Source organism: Erpetoichthys calabaricus, chromosome 14 (assembly GCF_900747795.2).
Source record: "Erpetoichthys calabaricus chromosome 14, fErpCal1.3, whole genome shotgun sequence".
NCBI classification, from domain to species: Eukaryota; Metazoa; Chordata; class Cladistia; order Polypteriformes; family Polypteridae; genus Erpetoichthys; species Erpetoichthys calabaricus.
In genome coordinates this window covers 62614129-62635260 of record NC_041407.2, presented here as the reverse complement: position 1 = coordinate 62635260, position 21132 = coordinate 62614129, and the positions used below count along the sequence as shown (strand labels likewise).

At 35.4% G+C, this 21132-nt stretch overlaps 1 protein-coding gene across 1 annotated transcript in view; it reads left to right on the top strand.

The window, feature by feature from the left end:
* Window positions 1-21132, top strand: part of nipal3 (NIPA like domain containing 3) — a 63776-nt gene that overhangs the window by 30941 nt on the left and 11703 nt on the right. The window contains exons 4-8 of the mRNA XM_028819689.2: window positions 1297-1356; window positions 7722-7867; window positions 9415-9511; window positions 13956-14091; window positions 19635-19723. Of these exons, the coding sequence (XP_028675522.2) occupies window positions 1297-1356; window positions 7722-7867; window positions 9415-9511; window positions 13956-14091; window positions 19635-19723 (528 nt within the window). The remainder of the gene's footprint in view (window positions 1-1296; window positions 1357-7721; window positions 7868-9414; window positions 9512-13955; window positions 14092-19634; window positions 19724-21132) is intronic.

The following is a 21132-nucleotide window of genomic DNA, read 5'->3' as shown; positions in this document are numbered from 1 at the left end:
TTGCAAGTAATAAACATAACATTCTCAAACCAGCTTAGACCAATTTACTTTAAAGTACAGTATGTATTGTGTTGTTATAGGTTTATAGAGTCATTATTGTCACGGGTGTAGAGTATAGTGAAATTCTCACTCACAAATTATTGCCTTATATTCATTTTTAAATAAATAGTAGTAATTTGTCTGCTGCATAAACTTTGAAAACTAAAACTCCTAAAATTCTGTTTCATTTTGATAATATAGAAACTGTGGTGACTATAGTGGAGAAATTTTAACCAGCCAAACTACACTAACATTAATTAATCAGTTTTCTCTATATTAGTAAGCTATTCTTTATATTACCTATTTTGTGAATGTTTTGAGAAAACATCTGTTTACTGTACATATAATTAATCATCTCCATAAAAAAACTATTTTAACAATATAGGCAGAAATGACACGAGCATTAACTGCCTCCTCTTTTAACACTGATCAGGGCTACACTGCTGCTGAAATGTCTTCATGCTTTTGTAAAGGGATTTTAGTGCATTTAAAACATACCTTGGTTACAACTCGGGTTTATATTAATGCATAGTCTGTGGAGAGACAATTTAGATCCTGTTTATCTTTAAATAATCATTTTACAGTGCTCCACTATGTTAAAGTAATATTATTAATGAACTTGTGAATTTAGATTTAGTGAATGAATCTAGTACAGATTTATTCTGAAAAACAAGAAAACTCTTTTTTATTTTTACAGATAAATTTGAAGGAACTGAACTAGTCTTAAGTTGTTGTTTTAAATATTTTCAAAGCATTTGTTTTTTGAAGAAGGTTCAAAATAGTGCCATTAAGTACTCTTTGATCAAGAATGAAGTACAACTATATCTAAGTAGATTTTATATAACCAGGGAGCACATTTGTGGTTCCAGCTTCAGCAAGAATTCCTCAGTCTTCATTTTAGCCTTGTCTTGCTCTTCGGTTTTCGGTTTCTTCGGCTGCAATAAACACTTGCATCAGTCAAATTTCAAAATATATTTGAATTACGTGCTGTCATATAAGTGAATGAAGTGTTTGATTTTACATGTCATACATTTTATGAATTATGCTTTGTAGACATGAGTAGTAGACATTAGTAGGCAGAGTGCTCTTTCATTTACCAAGACAATAATCCATGCAGTCAAGAAATATTAATTGATAATTCCAGTTTCTGATTAAAATGGGCTATTGATAAATAAAGCAATTAGAATTTAATTTGTCCATATTTTTCTTATACTTAATTTTTTTTAATTTATTTATTTTTCTCACTTGTTTTCACAGCTACTTCTATCTTAGGATTTATATTTATAAGAGAAAAGTGGAAACCAAATGAATTTTTAAGTAAGTATGATATATATATCTATTTTTCTGTGACACACCCCTGGTACATTATCATTGTGGCACAAGAGAAGCATTATCATACAGTACTTTGATCTTTGTTTAGTGCTTGGGTGCCTTGTTTTCTGTCTAATGTTTGAATACGTTTGCCTGTATTTCAGGCCCTGGTCAGGTTTCATAGGTCAAATATGAGACTGAAATGACCTGGTATGACTTACTTGGCATATTGTGGGTGAATCTAGGGGTATGTGAAAGGGTGCCTAGTAATGGACAGACACCCAATCTGGCTTTGGTTCCAATAACTGAATCACTTGTTCCCAAAAATCCAATATTTAGGGATTCATGTTCAGAAAATGAAGGAATGCTTCTTTTCTCTCTGAAACAATTAATAATAAAAACTGTTTTTCCATAGTTACGGTTACTTGAACTTTTAATCTGTTGTCAATCTGTGTTTAATGCTTTTATTGTATATAATTGGGAAAAAATTATCATATGCAATTGATATACTGTAAATGTGATCAAAAAGATTGTGAGTTTTTTTTTTTTTTTACAAATTAAATGAAATACATGGTTGCTTGTTGAACATTTCAGAATAAAATGAGAGATGTCCTTTAGATCACAGGTGTTTGGATATTCCAGATTAAAATTTTTTAACACTAGAATTACCAGAGTCTACGAAAAACTCGTAGATCCGGCCCACTTTAAAACCGTTCTCACCTCTCTTTTGTCTTCTAAATGTGCCGATTAAGACGAGCCAGCAAGCAGCCGGCTATTCCATCCTGCACCATCGCAGAACGTTCACTAAGTTTTCCCAGCTCATGCCTTGTTTGATTATCTGGGAGTGACTGAACTGCTGGAGTTTTAGAGTGGAAATAATAGATCGTTATTTGGAACACACGCATTTCTTGTGTGTTCCGTTTCTACAGTAATCTGTGTAAACACATTTTTAAAACAGAAACTTTTTTCATATTTTAGTAGTAAATGACAAAATGTAGGCATAAACTATATAATATATGAAACCTGAAGTCCAAAGATCAAGTAAACACTTTCACAAAAGGTTAAAAAAAAAACACCAGTTTCCGTAGAGTAGTGGTAAGATTTGCTGACTTGTAATCAAACGTTCCCGGTATAATCAAGAGTCCCTGGTTCGATCCCGACTTCCTCATATATTTGCTGTTTTCAGTAGGCCTAATGAGCTGCTCTTGTTGTTAATATTATACAGTACACACATACACTTGGTTTGCGTCTGTAACACACTGTGTACATTTATAGGACTTGTAAAAGTTTCCGTTTTTTTTTCACTTTTATTCTCTCTAAATCACGATCACGATACATACTAAGTCGCGGATAGTTGACACAGAGTGCTCAGCCAATCAGTGCGCAGCAGGCCTGTTGCGCATTAGAGACCCGAGTTCGATTCCCTGCTGGAAAGAAAGTGTTAGTGTTTTTCTTTTTAACCATATAAAGTGGTATGCACTGTCAGTCAGTCTGATCGTTGTATTTTCATGTCAGATGCTCCTTTTAAAATACTGTTTTTAACAATTGAGACTGCAATTAACATGAACAAGTGTCTTTATAACTGTTATTATATAATATATATAAAAACAGCTAAGGGGATAGATAAATAGCTATAGCACGTCTTTATTTGATCCAAATAAATAACATGCGAGCTGATTTATTTACTTATCTTCCTACAGCACAAAGTCACAAGTGAACTGTTGAGCTTCCTCTGTTTGATCGTCAAGGGCATGCTCACAAATTACACGTGTAATGCCACGAAAAATACCTGCTGACACTTTAGTACGCGAGCAATGGTACGAGAATGCAGTTAGACTTTTTTGGGCACATACACCACGCTAGTGTTTAGATCTGGACGGTGTAGCGTTGGCAAGCTCTGTAAGCCGTGCTGTTCCTTTGAAGGACAGGTGACTGGCAGGATGACACCGGACTTTTGTCTTTACGCCTGGTGCAGCTGCGTTGTTCTTATATGTGAGGGGACGTTTCTTGTGGGGATGGCTTCTTGCGGATAGCGTGTCTTTATTTGAAAATAGCAGTGTCAGATTGGGGCGAGCGTGAACGCTAACTTTGACAAGCACTATAAATTTACAGCGGTTGTTACAGACGTAAATCAAATATATGTTTTTATTGTATAATATTAACAATAACAGCAGCTCTCTACTCAAAACGGTAAACTTGAGAAGCTGCCAGCATCGAACCCAGAAGCTCTTGATTGGAAGTCAGCAGTCGTGTGTGGGAACTGTTAACATTTGAATCTGATGATTTTATATAAAACCGTGTCAGAACTTGTGCGTGAACAAGACTGGGAAAACTGGACGTGGATGTGAGTAGTGTGTGTGACTGAGAATGACTGGTGTGAAGCCTGAATTCCAAATATCAAATAAACACTTTCACAAAAAGTACAAGTATCACAGAACAAGTGCGCTTTTATTCAAGAATATAACTGAAGAAAAAAGAAAGCAGGTTGCGGTAAGTGGTTGATGCGACAGCTTGTGTGGTGCAATGCTAAGAACTGCTGACTCCCTATCAAGAGCTTCTGGGTTCGATGCTGGCAGCTTCTCAAGTTTGCCGTTTTGAGTAGAGGGCTGCTATTATTATTAATATTATACAATAAAAACATATATTTGATTTACGTCTGTAACAACCGCTGTAAATTTATAGTGCTTGTCAAAGTAAGCATTCACGATCGCCCCGATCTGACTCTGCTGTTTTCAAATAAAGACGCGCTATAACAGAGGTGAACTCAGATCAGAGAAGACAGAAGCCATCCCCGCAAGAAACGTCCCCTCACATATAAGAACAACGCATCTGCACCAGGCATAAAGGCAAAAGTCCAGCGTCATCCTGCCAATCACCTGTCCTTCAAAGAAACAGCACGGCTTACAGAGCTCGTCAACGCTACACCGTCCAGATCTAAACACTAGCGTGTTGTATGTGCCCAAAAAAGTCTGACTGCATTCTCGTACCATTGCTCGCGTACTAAAGTGTCAGCAGGTATTTTTCGTGGCATTACACGTGTAATTTGTGAGCACGCCCTTGACGATCAAACAGAGGAAGCTCTGCAGTATACTTGTGACTTTATGCTGTAGGAAGATAAGTAAATAAAGTAAAAATAGTAAAACTAAAAAAAAGACACTAACTTTGACAAGTACTATACATTTACAGCGGCTGTTACAGTCGCAAATCAAATGTATGCTTTTATTGTATAATATTAATAATAAGAACAGCTTACTACTCAAAACGTTTATTTTGGAAGACGTTAAGACTCAAACCCAGAACCTTATGAGTTGCAGTCGGCAGCTCTAACCAATAGCCTTAGAAAAAAGCGCATTTGTTCTGTTATACTTTTATCTTTTGTGAAAGTGTATAAAGATATTTGGAATTCAGGCTTCACATATTATACACTTCATGCCTACATTTTGTCATTCATTACTAAAACATGAAAACGTTTCTGTTTTAACGATGTGTTTACTGTGCATAGATCGTTGTAGACACAGAACACACATGAAATGCAAGAGTTCCAAATAACGATATAGTATTTATAAAAGGTGTCATTTGGCATGACTTCTCACTCTATACAGCTCTAAGCAACTGACAAGTAGGCAAGCAGACTTGAGCTGAGAAAACTGTGTGCCGGTGGGGGGATGTGATAGCAGGCTGCTTGCTGTTTGCTGCTTATCAACACATTTAAAGGACAAAAGACGCTGACAGAGAACTGCGAAGCGTTTTAAGGTGGGACGGATCTACGAGTTTTTTCGTAGGCTCTGGTAATTCTAGTGTTAATGTTTAAAACATACCTGAATCTAAAATAGAAAGTTGAACACTGGCTACCATGTGCCCCCCAATCATCAGAAGATTTCAACCCAGTCTAGCACTTATCTAGGCAGGTAACTTAATTATCTACTTTGTATTGATTTAACTCTAAACATAAGTTGAAAAAAAATATAAAATGTATTATGGCCTCTGCATAATGAGAAGTGATACATAATAAACTCTCAAATTCAAATTAACCACAAAGATATTAGAACTTTTTTAACTTAATTTATTGTATATAGTTATTACTAACGGGCGGCACGGTGGCGCAGTGGGTAGCGCTGCTGCCTTGCAGTTAGGAGACCCAGGTTCACTTCCCGGGTCCTCCCTGCATGACGTTTGCATGTTCTTCCCGTGTCTGCGTGGGTTTCTTCCGGGTGCTCTGGTTTCCTCCCACAGTCCAAAGACATACAGGTTAGGTGCATTGGTGATCATAAATCCTAAATCCCTAGTGTGTGCTTGGTGTGTGTGTGTGTGCCCTGTGGTGGGCTGGTACCCTGCCTGGGGTTTGTTTCCTGCCTTGCGCCCTGTGTTGGCTGGGATTGGCTCCAGCAGACCCCTGTGACCCTGTAGTTAGGATATAGCGGGTTGGATGATGGATGGATAGTTATTACTATGGAGAGTCATCAGCTAAGGATTAAAGACGGAGTTCATGAAGAGTTTCATTTAATACACTTACTGCACTACTCACAGAACTACTCACAGACGAAAACCTCCAACAGTCTGTTGAAGACAGTAGAGTTAGTGTCATTATTTACATTGGACCTTATTAAAGTCTAGTTACAATTGCTATAAATTGCAGGAAGAAAATCAGTCCATCAAGCATCTCATAGACTGGTGTATATCTGTATTGTTCTTGGAGTGCCTTACAACTAATCTTGCATCTCCTTGACTGATGTCCCATCCCTCCATTTTTTGACACCAAAGGATGCAGAATGTTTAGAGTTGCTTGCTTCTAAGTCATCCACTAGTGGATTTCACTGTTCTGAGACCAGCCAACTTCTTTTATGTGAATCTGTTATGAATTTGTTATTTTTTAAATTTTATTTCATACTCAAGAGTTTCATTTATTTTTCAATTTTCTGGATTGTTTAAGGATTTGAATGTCTTGAATTCATTTATGTTCTTATTTTGTGCTTTTGAGTTAATTTTGGTGTAGTTGATGCTTTTTCTCATTACAGTTTTTTTCATTAAGCAACACTGTTTTGTTTTTTGTGGGTGCTGTAATTTTTGAGAGATATGTTGTTAGTAACAGAGCTTCATTGCTAGCATGTCACTCCTGGAAGTTGCTTCATTGTGTCATCATCTTCCAAATGGTACAAGATTGCCATGTAAGGACAAGATTAATAGACAGATAGGATTTTGGCTTCAGATGATTTTTGACTCAAGCTTTTGTGTTTTGACAGTTGGGCTTCTTGACTTTATGATGTTGACCTTGTCTTGATTTAAGACTTTGATTTTGCTTTGCCCATTTTTCTCTAATATTAAAGTTCACATTTCTAAAATATGGCCTTTTGCATGTTAATTAGTATATTCTTTGAGTTGATGCAGTTTTCTAGTCATTTCTGTGTTATGACAGTCACCTGATGTTCCACCAGTTAAAAACATTGCAGTGGTAAATATCAAACAGCACATCATTAATCTGAACTGGTTATGCCAACCAACAATGTTCTGCCTTCTGGGAAATAAATGAGCAGACAGGTTAAAAGTAGCTAAACGGGAACAGAAGTCGAAGTGCAGGCAAAGATCAAAACCAGGAGAAGAAGAGATCTGTAAGCTAAACTAAAGGGAAAGGCAAAACCCGCAATTCTAAAAAGAAAACAAAACTAGGTCAAAAAGCAGAAATTAGACACAACAAAGTTTTAGAAGGTATCCACAAAATCAGACAGCAAATGAATCACCTGGATGCTATTTATACTATTATGGGGCTGACTTGTTGGACATGACCTCCATGGGGGCATGACCCTGGTAACCACTATAGAAACCAGGACCCAAAATTAAAAAATGTAAGGAAAAATGACACCTTGTCTTGTCATGTTGTCAGACAAACAAAAAATAAAGTATGTAAAAGTTAAGACATTCTGGTTTACAGAAATAGTTGGAATGTTAATGAAATATTATTAGCCCTGCTGTTTATATATTTCAAGTTAAGTCGGAACATTTTGAAAATACAGTATATTCTCAAAATTCTACAGATGTGTTTTCTGAAGTTCTGCTTTCCAAGTGCTGTCAGTTTTCATTTGATGCTTTTTCAAAATTAGTATGGAGATGATTAAAGTCACCACACAAATCCCTCTTCTCATCATCAGAGTTATCTCTCTCCAAAGTATAGTCGTAACAGACTAGCATATTGGTTTAGTATTTGTTGCGTTTTTATATTTCTCCCACTAGTCTATCCTACTTTGATCTGTGCTGAATGTATGGAAACAAGGCCAATACATTCAGAAGATAGTTTTCCTTTCCTGGTTTATATTTGTTTGAACTGGTCTAATTATGACTGCTTTTAGTTTATCTGTAACTTTTGTTGTCTTTTGCAGGACGTTATATATTTTCTTTTTTTGGCTGCGCTTTGACAATCATTGGAACCTACTTATTTGTTACATTTGGTCCAAACACCCATGAAAAGCTTTCAGCAGAAAACATTATCAAGCATGTTATTGGCTGGCCAGTCCTTCTGTTTCTGGTAAGAATCCATTTTATATCAAGACAATCAGAGGACTGTGGTGCCATGAAACAACATTGGCTCCTTGTCTGATTTTGTTTTTTCCATTTTTTTTTCTCAGTGCATTTGGTCAGATCTTGGTATGGTTTTTGTAGTGGTAGATAGAGAAACTGAGGAAAAGAAAGTTAATATTAAATGTGCTACTTTCACAAATATACAATCTTATAGTGCAGAAAAGCATTTCTAGTGAACTCAACCCAGTTAAAAAGATAATTAAGGTTAGTTGTTTGAATACTTTGGTTAACATAGACCATAGACCATTTGGCATAGACCATCCCTGATCAGAAAAATAACCTAATTAACATTCCTTGGCTGTACCCATCAAAGTGAAGTTGTCAGCATATACTGTATGTTCTAAAGGTAGATCATGTCATGATGAAAATCTCCACAATAAATGAAAGCTATTGATATGTGACAGTCAGGAAAGAGTCACCAAGTGATTTATGTGGCTCTGGGGGTGTCAGCGAATCAGCTTTATTGTCCAAGTGGGTGGTTTGAGACTAAAGTCAGTCTTCCCAGAAGTCATTGTCTAGCTAAATACTGTTCTGGAGTAAGTTTTAACAATTTTCGGTCAAGTTAGAAAAAACCCTTAAACAGCAGTTAGGGATTTGCAAATGTCTATTGTATCAGCTCTGATATTCATTATGTCACTATTGGAGCAAAAATTACATCATGTCAGAGTTTTAAGATGTAGTCCACTGCTCAATAAGAAGAACTTGCGTGCTGACTTTAGGTTTGTCAGAAAAGTATATGAATATTCACAGTGAGTTCTGGAAGAATCTTCTGTGGAACAATGACTTGAAAGTGGAATAATTTAGCAATAAATGGACTGATTATGGTAGGAGAAATATTTAAGGCTGCATTTTACAGGAAGGGCTCATGCAATCCGCCAAGCATAATTCTGTTTGTATGAAAAGATTATTCAGGAGAGTGTTAGACCATTCATCCATAAACCTGAAGTAGACATACAGCTGTTATACAGCTAAATGATCTGAAATAAATCTACATCAGAATTACTGAAGGAAAAGAAATGACAATCAAACTTTAAGATTAAAGCCGTTGAAATGTAGTATCTACAAGCTTTTCATACTCAAAAGTCCACCTATGATAACGATCAATAACTGCTGGAAACATCGAGTTACAGTTATTGGTACTACCGCTAGTAAAACCACAATTGCTTTTTACTCAATGCATCATCATTGTGTAATTTGCTTTATTGTTGACATGAGGTATGTACCAATTTTCTGTTATTTGTTCATTCTTGGTCTATCAAATTTATCAAATTTTAGGTTTGATTGACAACATCATAACATTCATTGTGAAAAATATGCTACAATGTGGTGAGGTGAATAAGTTTTCACAGCACTGGGTGCCAGTCATTAGGTCTGTGACCTACGTACATTGACTAAACAGGAATCAGAAATTGGGTCATATGATAAACTTCATACAGAAGTCTTAATGTGCTATTTATTGAGCTACATAATGTAATTTTATCTTTTAAATTACAGCTACTGGAAATTATTGCCTTTTGCCTTCTACTGTATTTCTATAAGACAAAGGATGCAAAATACCTAATGGTAATCCTGCTTTTGGTAGCACTTTTGGGTAAGAAGATATTTCAGTATTCATTCCTTTACCATATAGTCCTTATTTATGCATGTTTATTATTAGTGCTTTTAATACTGTCATTTTGTAATCTCTTCATTACTCTTCATTTTAAATTTTCTTTCACCTGTTTTATTCAGCTCTCTTTCATGGTATAGGTATTTAATACACTATGCAAGGGTCCACTTGATATTGCACTGCGTTTTATTACCAAAAATTAGTAATGATGATGATTATAACTTTGTGAGATGGGAACATTTTGTTTCCTGAAGAGGTTATGAGGTTTATAGAGAAAATTCATTTATACTGTATCTTCATGAACTACCAGCTTTTACAGCAGGTGCAGCACAGCTTGTCATATGTATATATTGGATTCTGTGGAAATGATTTATTTATTTCAGAAACAAATGTCTCCCTTCTTTTTGAAAACTATTTTATAAGGCATCACCCAACACTAATCATCACAAAGGTGCTGAATGTCATATTAGGTTAGGTAGACGTTTATTATCCCAGAGGAAATGTGTTTTTTTGCAGCAGGAGAGTACTAAACATAAGATATTGTTACTCAGATACAAGAAGATAAGCCTAAATATGACAACCATTCTGACAATCAGTACATACACACATACATATTTTACAGATAAGAATAATGAACTCTAACCATACATAATAATAATTCAAAATTCACCTCACTCAACTACTAGCATTCAAAATGCTTACTGTTCCAGAAACAAATGAGTTCTTAAATCTGGTTCTCATCACTCTTGGAAACCTAAGTCTGCAGCCTGATAGCAATAAGTGAAACTTTGGATTGTTATCGTCTGCAAGAATCAGATCAGCCTTCTCTCTAACTTATTGGAAATAAGTAAATGCAGTGCACCAAATGATAGTGCACTGCAGACATTAATGCTGAATACGTCCAACAGAAAATAACTACCAGATGGACAAAAATCAGCTGATTCACCTAAATAAAAAGACAAGTGTCTGTTTGTGTGAGTGTATGTATCTGTGTACTGTGTCTGTGTTATATACAATTTGGATTTGTAAAAGCAGCACTAATGTTTGTGCAGTCCATTTTATTACTATACAGCTAGTGCTAGTATAAAGTACTGTCCTATATTCACTCTTACATTGGATTATTGTAAAATTGAATAAGCAGTAATTAGTGACAAAATCAAAATGATAATACATGCAACTTTGTTGAAAATTTAGAACAGCACTTGAAAAATCATGCAGTTTGCAGACTTACACATACTGTATGTTGCTTACATGCATTCAATGACAAAACCTTGCTATATTTATCTGTGATACTTGCATATAGAAAGTGGCAGGCAACATTAAAAGTCTCTTATTCTGTATAATCACATATAATTAATTTATACATTACAGGTTATATTTACTAAGTAAAGAATTTTAATCAATGATCAGCATGTACCTGAAAAAAGGAAAAGTAGTTGACACTTACTGTTTTATTTTGAAAAATTAAAAATAGTACTTCAGAATATAGACTGTTAGACCTTCATCTTTTTTTTTTTAAACTACAAATGTACTAAAATATAGTGTATACTTCATTGTGTTGTAGAAACAATATGACAGCAGTTATTTATTCAATCACATACACTGTATGCTACCCTCAAATTTGAAAAAAAATCAACATTAAGGAATGGTTGGCTAGGATTGGGGTGTCAGTGTGGGGAAAACTATCTGAAGTTTGACATTTCAAAGTTGAATGAGCAGTCCATTTTGATTTCATTATCTAGTACACCCCACCTGTACACACATGCATTTCTTCAGTGTGTTAAGAGAAAAGAGTAAAGTATCTATTGATTTTAACCCTCTTTATTTATTGCACACTTGCATGAAGCTGAGAATAATTCCGGAAGAAAGATGGACATGCGCACATACAGTTAGGTCCATAAATATTTGGACAGAGACAACTTTTTTCTAATTTTGGTTCTGTACATTACCACAATGAATTTTAAATGAAACAACTCCGATGCAGTTGAAGTGCAGACTTTCAGCTTTAATTCAGTGGGGTGAACAAAACGATTGCATAAAAATGTGAGGCAACTAAAGCATTTTTGAACACAATCCCTTCATTTCAGGGGCTCAAAAGTAATTGGACAATTGAGTCAAAGGCTATTTCATGGGCAGGTGTGGGCAAGTCCGTCGTTATGTCATTATCAATTAAGCAGATAAAAGACCTGGAGTTGATTTGAGGTGTGGTGCTTGCATGTGGAAGATTTTGCTGTGAACAGACAACATGCGGTCAAAGGAGCTCTCCATGCAAGTGAAAGAAGCCATCCTTAAGCTGCGAAAACAGAAAAAACCCATCCGAGAAACTGCTACAATATTACGAGTGGCAAAATCTACAGTTTGGTACATCCTGAGAAAGAAAGCAAGCACTGGTGAACTCAGCAACGCAAAAAGACCTGGACGTCCACGGAAGACAACAGTGGTGGATGATCGCAGAATCATTTCCATGGTGAAGAGAAACCCCTTCACAACAGCCAACCAAGTGAACAACACTCTCCAGGGGGTAGGTGTATCAATATCCAAGTCTACCATAAAGAGAAGACTGCATGAAAATAAATACAGAGGGTGCACTGCAAGGTGCAAGCCACTCATAAACCTCAAGAATAGAAAGGCTAGATTGGACTTTGCTAAAGAACATCTAAAAAAGCCAGCACAGTTCTGGAAAAATATTCTTTGGACAGATGAAACCAAGATCAACCTCTACCAGAATGATGGCAAGAAAAAAGTATGGAGAAGGCGTGGAACAGCTCATTATCCAAAGCATACCACATCATCTGTAAAACACGGTGGAGGCAGTGTGATGGCTTGGGCATGCATGGCTGCCAGTGGCACTGGGACACTAGTGTTTATTGATGATGTGACACAGGACAGAAGCAGCAGAATGACTTCTGAGGTGTTCAGAAACATACTGTCTGCTCAAATCCAGCTAAATGCAGTCAAATCGATTGGGCGGCGTTTCATGATACAGATGGACAATGACCCAAAACATACAGCCAAAGCAACCCAGGAGTTTATTAAAGCAAAGAAGTGGAAAATTCTTGAATGGCCAAGTCAGTCACCTGATCTTAACCCAATTGAGCATGCATTTCACTTGTTGAAGACTAAACTTCAGACAGAAAGGCCCACAAACAAACAACAACTGAAAGCCGCTTCAGTAAAGGCCTGGCAGAGCATTAAAAAGGAGGTAACCCAGCATCTGGTGATGTCCATGAGTTCAAGACTTCAGGCTGTCATTGCCAGCAAAGGGTTTTCAACCAAGTATTAGAAATGAACATTTTATTTCCAGTTATTTAATTTGTCCAATTACTTTTGAGCCCCTGAAATGAAGGAATTGTGTTAAAAAATGCTTTAGTTGCCTCACATTTTTATGCAATCGTTTTGTTACCCCACTGAATTAAAGCTGAAAGTCTGCACTTCAACTGCATCTGAGTTGTTTCATTTAAAATTCATTGTGGTAATGTACAGAACCAAAATTAGAAAAAAAGTTGTCTCTGTCCAAATATTTATGGGCCTAACTGTATATACATAATTTACATAATAGTGATATATAGATATTTAGTGCTGGATCTTGTGACTTTTGGGAACACTTTTCAGTCTATAGCCTGCTCTCTATCATTTTGGAGTAGCATGTTATTCCCCTTTTCTGTATGGGTAATTTTGAGTAACAATAAAGTAGTATAATATGTGAAGTATCTGGTTGATGCCACAGCTGGTTGCAGCCTTTAAACATTAACACAGTATGTAAATCTTTCATTACAACCAGGTATACAAATGTTATATCGTGTTGTAAAGCACTTTCAGATATATCCTTTGTATGAAAATGTGCTATAGAAATAAATGTTGTTGTTGTGATTATCTAAGAATGTAATTGTTTTAATTTATAATCAATTTTGGGAAAACCTGGGTAGCAACACATTGATGTGTTTCAAATGAAGACATTATCTTATTTACCGCTCTTACTCCTTTTAATGTAGTTAATTAATTTTTCCATGTTACCAATGGTGAGACAAACATGGCATATAAATTGAAGAGTGGCTGATGGTTGTGCATTCTCATATGGACCCTACTGAAAGTTGGGTTCTTTTAATTTGTAGCTCAAATATGCTTTACCAGTTTAAAATTGCTAATTTTTATATTCTTTGAAAGTGTTAACAGTACAGATAAAATCAGACCAGGCCATTTTCCTGTTGTATATTTTGCTGTATTTGAAACGTCTCCTCTTTGTATATATTGTTCTACCTGGAATATTTTTTGCTGTTTCACGTAATTTGAATTCTTTAACTTTATTGGGTTTAGTGTGTTTTTCTTGATAGTGTGTAGCTTGAAAAAAGTGTCAGTTTTTTTAATGATTGAGCATTTTCACCACATACCTTTTTAAATACATGTTCTGCTTTTTTCTCTTGTATAGGTTCTATGACAGTCGTTACTGTAAAAGCTGTTTCTGGAATGATAGTCCTTACCATACAAGGCAGCATGCAACTCACTTACCCCATCTTCTATATTATGTTTGTGTGCATGGTAGCAACTGCTGTCTTCCAAGCAACGTGAGTAATTATATAGTGGGAGTTGGGACAGATGTGGTTACAGTGAAAACCAGTTAATGCCGTATGTATTCAGCTTGTCTGTGATCACAATGAATCCTTGTGTTGTCTCATCAATTGATACAATAGCACTGTTGTAATTGATCAGCTGAATATTGCATTGTATGACCCTCCTGCAACCAGAACGATGCCAAGGAAACCGAAATTGAGTAAAAATTGTATCATTACCGGAAATATTAGCTAAAGTCTTCTTGAGTATTGTAAATGACAAGAAATAGACAAGATGAAAGGTTGGACCACCACAGGTGAACCACATATAATATGTTGAAATAAAGCTATTAATTACAATAAATCAGCAGTTGATGATATAGCAATACATCTTTCCAGACAGAAGTCCGTCAGCTAACTAGTGGTGGTGGTGGCTTAGTTAAGATGGCTTCTTGCAGGAAGAGGCGGGTTTAGGTCAGAACCGGAAGTGAAGCTACTGCACCTCACACCGTCAATCAGTTGCACATGTGTGACAGTATTCATAGCATTGTATATATTGGTATTAATTTGAAAACTTTGCATGCAGATAATATTGGTTGTTGGAATACCCCCAATAATGCAAGTGGAAGAGCTACCATTATTTAACACCCAGGCAAAATTATGGAAAATATAATATGAAATAAATAAGTAAAGTACCTTTATGAAAGTAACATACTGAACAACAGCCAGCATGGGTTTATGAGAAGATGATCTTGCCAAACCAGTCATTTAGATATTTTTGAACAGGCAGCTGCAATAGTTGACAAAAGCTAAGCATACAATATAATTTACTTAGACTTATAAAAAGCTTTTGATGCAGGCCCACACCTAAGATTAAATCTAAAAATAGAAACTGTAGGCATCAGGAGTAACCTATAAAACTGGATATCAAATTGGTTAACCGGTAGGAGAAAAAGGGTACAGTTAAGAGGAAAATGTTCCCACATGGAGTGAGGTAATCAGTGATCAGTGTTTACCAGATTCCCCTAGGGGTCTTTCATTGGACCATTAGTTTTTCTGATTTATATTAATGACATTGATTCCAGTGTAATTAGCAAACTTGTAAAATTCACAGATAACACTAAAATTGGAGCAATGATAGACGCTGAAGAGGAAGCAAAAACAATTCAGAAAGTTTTGATCAACATTAAGAACTGGCAAATGCTTAGAAAATAACAGTTTAATGTAGAAAAGTGCAAAGTACTAAATGTGGGCAACATGTGGCAAAAAGAATGTTAATTATAAATACATCAAAATGGGAGACACTGTCCTACAGGAGAAAACCTCTGAAAATGATTTAGGGGTTTATGTTCGCATAACATTTTCATCATCTAAAGCAATGTACAGAAGTGATTAAAAAAACAAATAAAATATTAGGCTGTATTGTTAAACTTAGGACATGTGATACTCTGACAGACTCTGAGAATTAAACCTGTTTAGTCTCGAACAGTTGAGACTATGTGGGAACCTATTTCAGGTCTATAAAATTATTAACGGCATTGATAAAGTTTAATTTTAACTTAATGGTGAATCATCATATTTGGTGACACAAGTGGAAATTAAAGGGAATTGCATTTAGGACTAAAGCCAGGAAGCACTTCTTTACATAAAGAGTTGTGAGAATCAGGAACAAACTACCAACGCATGTGATTGAAGCAGAAACCTGAACAACCTTTAAGAAGTATATGCATAAGATATTGAGATAGCTTAGCTCAGGGGTCTCCAACTCTGGTCCTGGAGCTGTACTGTAGCTGCAGGCTTTCATTCTAACCCATTTCTTAATTAGTGACCAGTTTTTGCTATTAATTAACTCTTTTGAGTTAATTGTAATTGACTTGCTATTTAAGACTCATATCCCTCGTTTCCTTTTTCTATAATTAGCAGACAAACAATAATGAGATACAGTACGAACCAACACATATCTAAAAATAAAGGAAGTTGAAGGTTTCAGTAATGTTGATCTGCTCAGCTCAACAAAACATTTGGACAGTGTTCTTAGAAGAAAAAAAATCAACAGTTTTGGAAATGTCCTCTGTGGCAGAATGAGAGCATTAATAAGCTCTCATGGAATTAAAAAATAACAGTTTAAAAATGGACAATAATTAGCTTATATTTAAGAAATTGCTTGAAGGCTCCAACTTCGCTGAGCATTTGTTGGCTCACTTCACATCTCATTTCTTTTTGGGTGCCGTTTAAGGAACAAATGAAGCAATTCAGAGGAGTGTATCTTAAAAAAAAAAAAACAAGTCAAATGAAATGAAAAGAAGTCAATTACCAATTAAAACTGGTCACTAATTAATAAAAGGGTTAGAATGAAACCCTACAGCCAAAGTAGCACTCCAGGACCAGATACCCCTGGCTTAGCTATTAGCTAAACAAAAAAGCTTGATGGACTGAATGGTCTCCATTTGTTTGTCATAATTCTTATGTTTGTTTGTTTAGCAGTACCAAGGCAAAAGATTTGGGTGGCCAAAACAGTACAAATGTTCACATCATATATGAATGAAAACATGAAAGCATAAAAATAAAAAATATATATAATTCCTTACAAAACATACATATGTTTCACAAAAAAAAAAAAATACTCAATACGGTAATTGATAAAATGTATTTTATCCAGAAATCCTTCAGTATGAACTTTGATATTACCATCAGATAAAGTCCAGCAAAGAGCAAATGACCAAATACAGTATGACAGCATAGCTATACATGTTCTTTTAACTTCGGAGTTCAAAAAGAGCCAGAGGCTCTTCGCAGTGAAGATCATCACACTATTCAAAACAATTAAGTAGAATTGCACACAATCAAATGCCAAATCTTTGTGACCCCTAGCAGGCAAAGCCAAACACAAGCTTCAACTGAGTTAATTCACTGGAGGATCAGTGCACATTTCAGAGTCACTGCAGTATATCAGATACACTTTCTAAGCTACAACAACTGGGCACTTAGTGTGAATCTTGTTTCTTCTATCCAAAATGTTCCATTGTATGCTGAAACCTAAAGAAAAATTCTTCAACCATTTTATGTCAGGATGCATCTGTTTCTCATTTTTATAACCAGTCCTTTATTTGATGATGGCTACCAACATGATTAGTGAGGCTTTAGGGATTCCCACTCAGTAAAGCACATGCAAGCCTGGTTTTTCAAAAGCATTACAAGGCAAGGTGATCACAACCAGTTCACAGTGGTATACAGTATAAAGTAAACCTAAATGCACTCTGCACTAAGGGTTTGTAAAGTTTAAGAGATTCAGCCATAAGCAGTTTGGTGTACTTTTTTTTAATTTAATGAATGTTCTTTCCTCTTTTTCTTATTTCTGAAATAGTAGAGCCTTTTACATTCATTGTCATCTTAGAATGTGAGAAACACTGATAGGGTAATAATGACTGCTTCTAAAAGCAGATTTAACAAATGCCTCTTAATAATATTTCCAATAGGTCCTGTCTACTGTGCATACTACAGCATCAGAAATAGGGATTTACAAATTATAACAAAACAGAATTTCACATGCTCGTCAGTGTTATATTAGCTAATTATTCACCCAGTTTTCCAGGCTGAAAACTTGCACATCAGATGTCTTTTGACCAGTCGATAAACAGATGCAAATATGTACAGTTATGTGCTAGATAGTTCTTTCTTTTTACATTTTACTTTTCAAGTGCTGCACAAAATATGACAATACACAACTTTTCTCAAATATGCAGAAGCAAATCTATGTATAAATAAAAAAATTTGAGGTCTACAACATCAACCGACAGCATTATACATTAAATATTTCAGTTAATAATTAGTAAAGCCAACATTCAACCACACTATACTTCAATTAAATTATATACAAATGTATTAATAATAAAAAATTCCATGAAATGGTTTATTATAAATATGGCATGCCAGCCAGCATGTTCTCTTATTTCTCAGCTCTTATTTTTAGTGTCCCATGTTGCTTAGCAACAGTTTCACATAGCATGCTAGCTTGCCAGACACCTGATAATCATTCGTAATTAGGCACAATATTAAAGCTTGCACTTTGGACTTACCCATCAGCCTCATGAGGGCCGGCTGTGCTTTTGACATCTTGCTTTTATGACAACATTTTTTTACACTATTTATTATTGTTTTCATCCATTCCTGTGTCAACCATGGACAACTCAAAAGACATCTGTGTTCCTTTCAGCCACCAATCACTCTAATCTAAATTCATCACCAAGCTGGAGTCTGGCAGACTGTCATAAAAAAACAAAATGGCCATAATATACAGTATTACCATCTACTGGCATCAGAAGGCTGTCACTGGTGGATAACTTAATTTATGGAAGTAATCAGTGTAGCACTTTAATGTCTGCATTGGGTATCGCACAAAAAGACACACTGGTGAAAATTCTGACTTCCATTATTTAAGAAGTGGCTCAGAACTATATGTAATATTAGCCCTTACTAGTACCTGCATGTGTAAAACGTACAGTAAAGTTTTAAACAAAAATACATTAAATACATACTACATTTCATGTAGTAATAAATACAGCAGATGTACTCCTTAGCCCTTTGTCTATGTCATGCTCTCAGTTATTGATTGTTTATTGGGAAAAAAAATGAGAAAAATGCATGAAAACTGGTAGTAATGTGTTTCAAACTTTGAGTTTCTGAGTCTAAAAAAATCTTTAAAATGGTATTTAGACTGAACTTCCAGAATAGACATAAATACAGACTTAAATTGCAAAACTGGATGCAAAAGACAATTAACAGCGAGCATTAGTGATTGGAATTGAATTTTTTGCAGTGAGCATTAGTGATTAGAATTGAATTTAGTGTATTACTAATTCATAAAATGAGATCTGGATTCAGTACCAGACCAGTTACTGTGTGGTGTTTTCACTTTGTCACAAAGTTTGATCGCTGTGTCCATTATGTGTTTAACTTTTGCATTTTAGTTTCTTCCCATATCCCAAAGATTTGAAATGTTGTTAATGGACACCTTTAAATCATCTTAGTATAAATTAGCATGAATGTGTCCTGTGGGAGCATGGTATCATAGGCATTGGCGTCCCTAATTATCCCTGGTAATAGAATATGCTGGTTAGGAGAGTAAATGGAGGGATCATTATTTCCAAACAATGCTTTTCAATTAAAAAATGGATATACTGTGGTCTTATAAGTTCCCAGTAATTTAGATGGACTCTAAAGTCTAAAGGCTTTTTACTCCTAAAATTAAGTCAAACATCAGCATTCAAACAGATTAACCTGATATGTGCTTTTAGGCCCATAGTATTATTATTTTTTCTTTTTTTTGTATTATGAACATCAAAAGTATAGCATCTGCAGGGATAAAATGAAGTAATATAGGAAAGAAAAATGTATTGAACATTGCCCTAAAACAGTTTAAAGAGGTTTGACGCAGATCACTTGAGTTGAAGGACAGATCTGTGGATAGTTCTAATAAAAACCTGTCTTGAATCATCATATCTAAGCTCATTTCCACTCCTTGCTCATGTGGCAATATCAGTTTTTATTTACATTTGTAGGTTCCTGTCACAGGCCTCACAGATTTATGATGCTGCTCAGATCGCCTGTCTTAACTATATTTTTTCAACAATCTTTGCTATAACAGCAGGTAAGCTCAATTTATTTCTTTTTGTTTAATTTAAAATAGTTGTACAGTCCAAAGATATTTTAACTATAAAAAAAGAAGTCACAAAACATGGCGGCTTAAACAACTTATAGAATAGTTATTTTATAAATATGTCTTTAAGTATTGCATACCTCCTTTTTGATAGATGCTACAACCAGAACAATAATCAGTGTTCAATTTTAAGAAACCTTGCTGAATTCGGTAAAATTCTTTGTCAATGGGGAAGAAGGAATTGAACTAGTTTTGTGTGGATTATAATGGTACAGTTGTGTTTTATGTGTCAATGAGGTCTCGGGAAGCATATGCCAACTATGCTGAACCCATTATTATGGCCAGATATGTGACCTAGACTCTGAGGCAGCAGTATTAACCACTCTGTCACCCAGACTCAAAACAACAAAAGACACAGAGGGAATGTTAACCTTAAATAGAATTCAACAAATTCAATATTCGAGGTACTGATTGGATGTGATGCAAAGTGGGTAGCGCAAACAGATCTTTGATTCCTGGTAGACTGTTTGCCAGCCAAATGCATGAGCAACAAACTTTAAACCCTGTGAAATAATATTATTATAAATAATAATGAAAGATTTATTACTAAGGTGTTTCTATCTTTTTGATGGAAGAAAAAGATACTGTAGATCGGACACAGCTGACATGCATTTTTGTAGACTGGACAGAGCTGACATGTCTTTTTTTGTTTCCAGTCTATCTGTGCAGATCCTTCACACTTTTTTCTTCTATCAGAATGACAGAAAGGCAATGTAAATGTACATTTTTTATTATTCTTATTATACCTTTAAAATTTTATTTTGATTAAGCACTTTGCGACATGGCTAATTATGCAATCAATTGGTCCACACACGCTTCCCTTATACGATTGCGCAGCAGGTTGGCCACTGGGACTTGAAGATTGGTTTGCACTACTCCATGCGTTCCTGTTTGAGTTTCAGAGTGCCAGCAAATAGTATATGCATACCAGTGCGTATCTGCACATCCAGAGAGCCTATCAGCATAAAATATTTGTTGCTGTGCTTGTCAGTACCTAATCTGCGTAGCATAACAAGGAGTATAACGTGCTTAAACCAGCAGTGAGGACACAGCATACAATAAGTCTATACAAAACAACAAAAAACTTTCATAACACAGCATATTCACTGTGAAAAACACTGGTGAATTTCTCCAATCAACGCTACTACAGACTCGTAAAAAGAAAACAAAAATGAGACCCCATAAGACCCACTTAGGCAATATTAAAGTGTATCATTTATGAAAAAATCTTCACAGTTATCCGTCTTCAAATCTGCTCTTTTTAGCCACTTTTAAATGCCAAAGAAACATATTTGGACAAAGGGAAAATTCAAAGGAACATAATGGGATATACATTACAA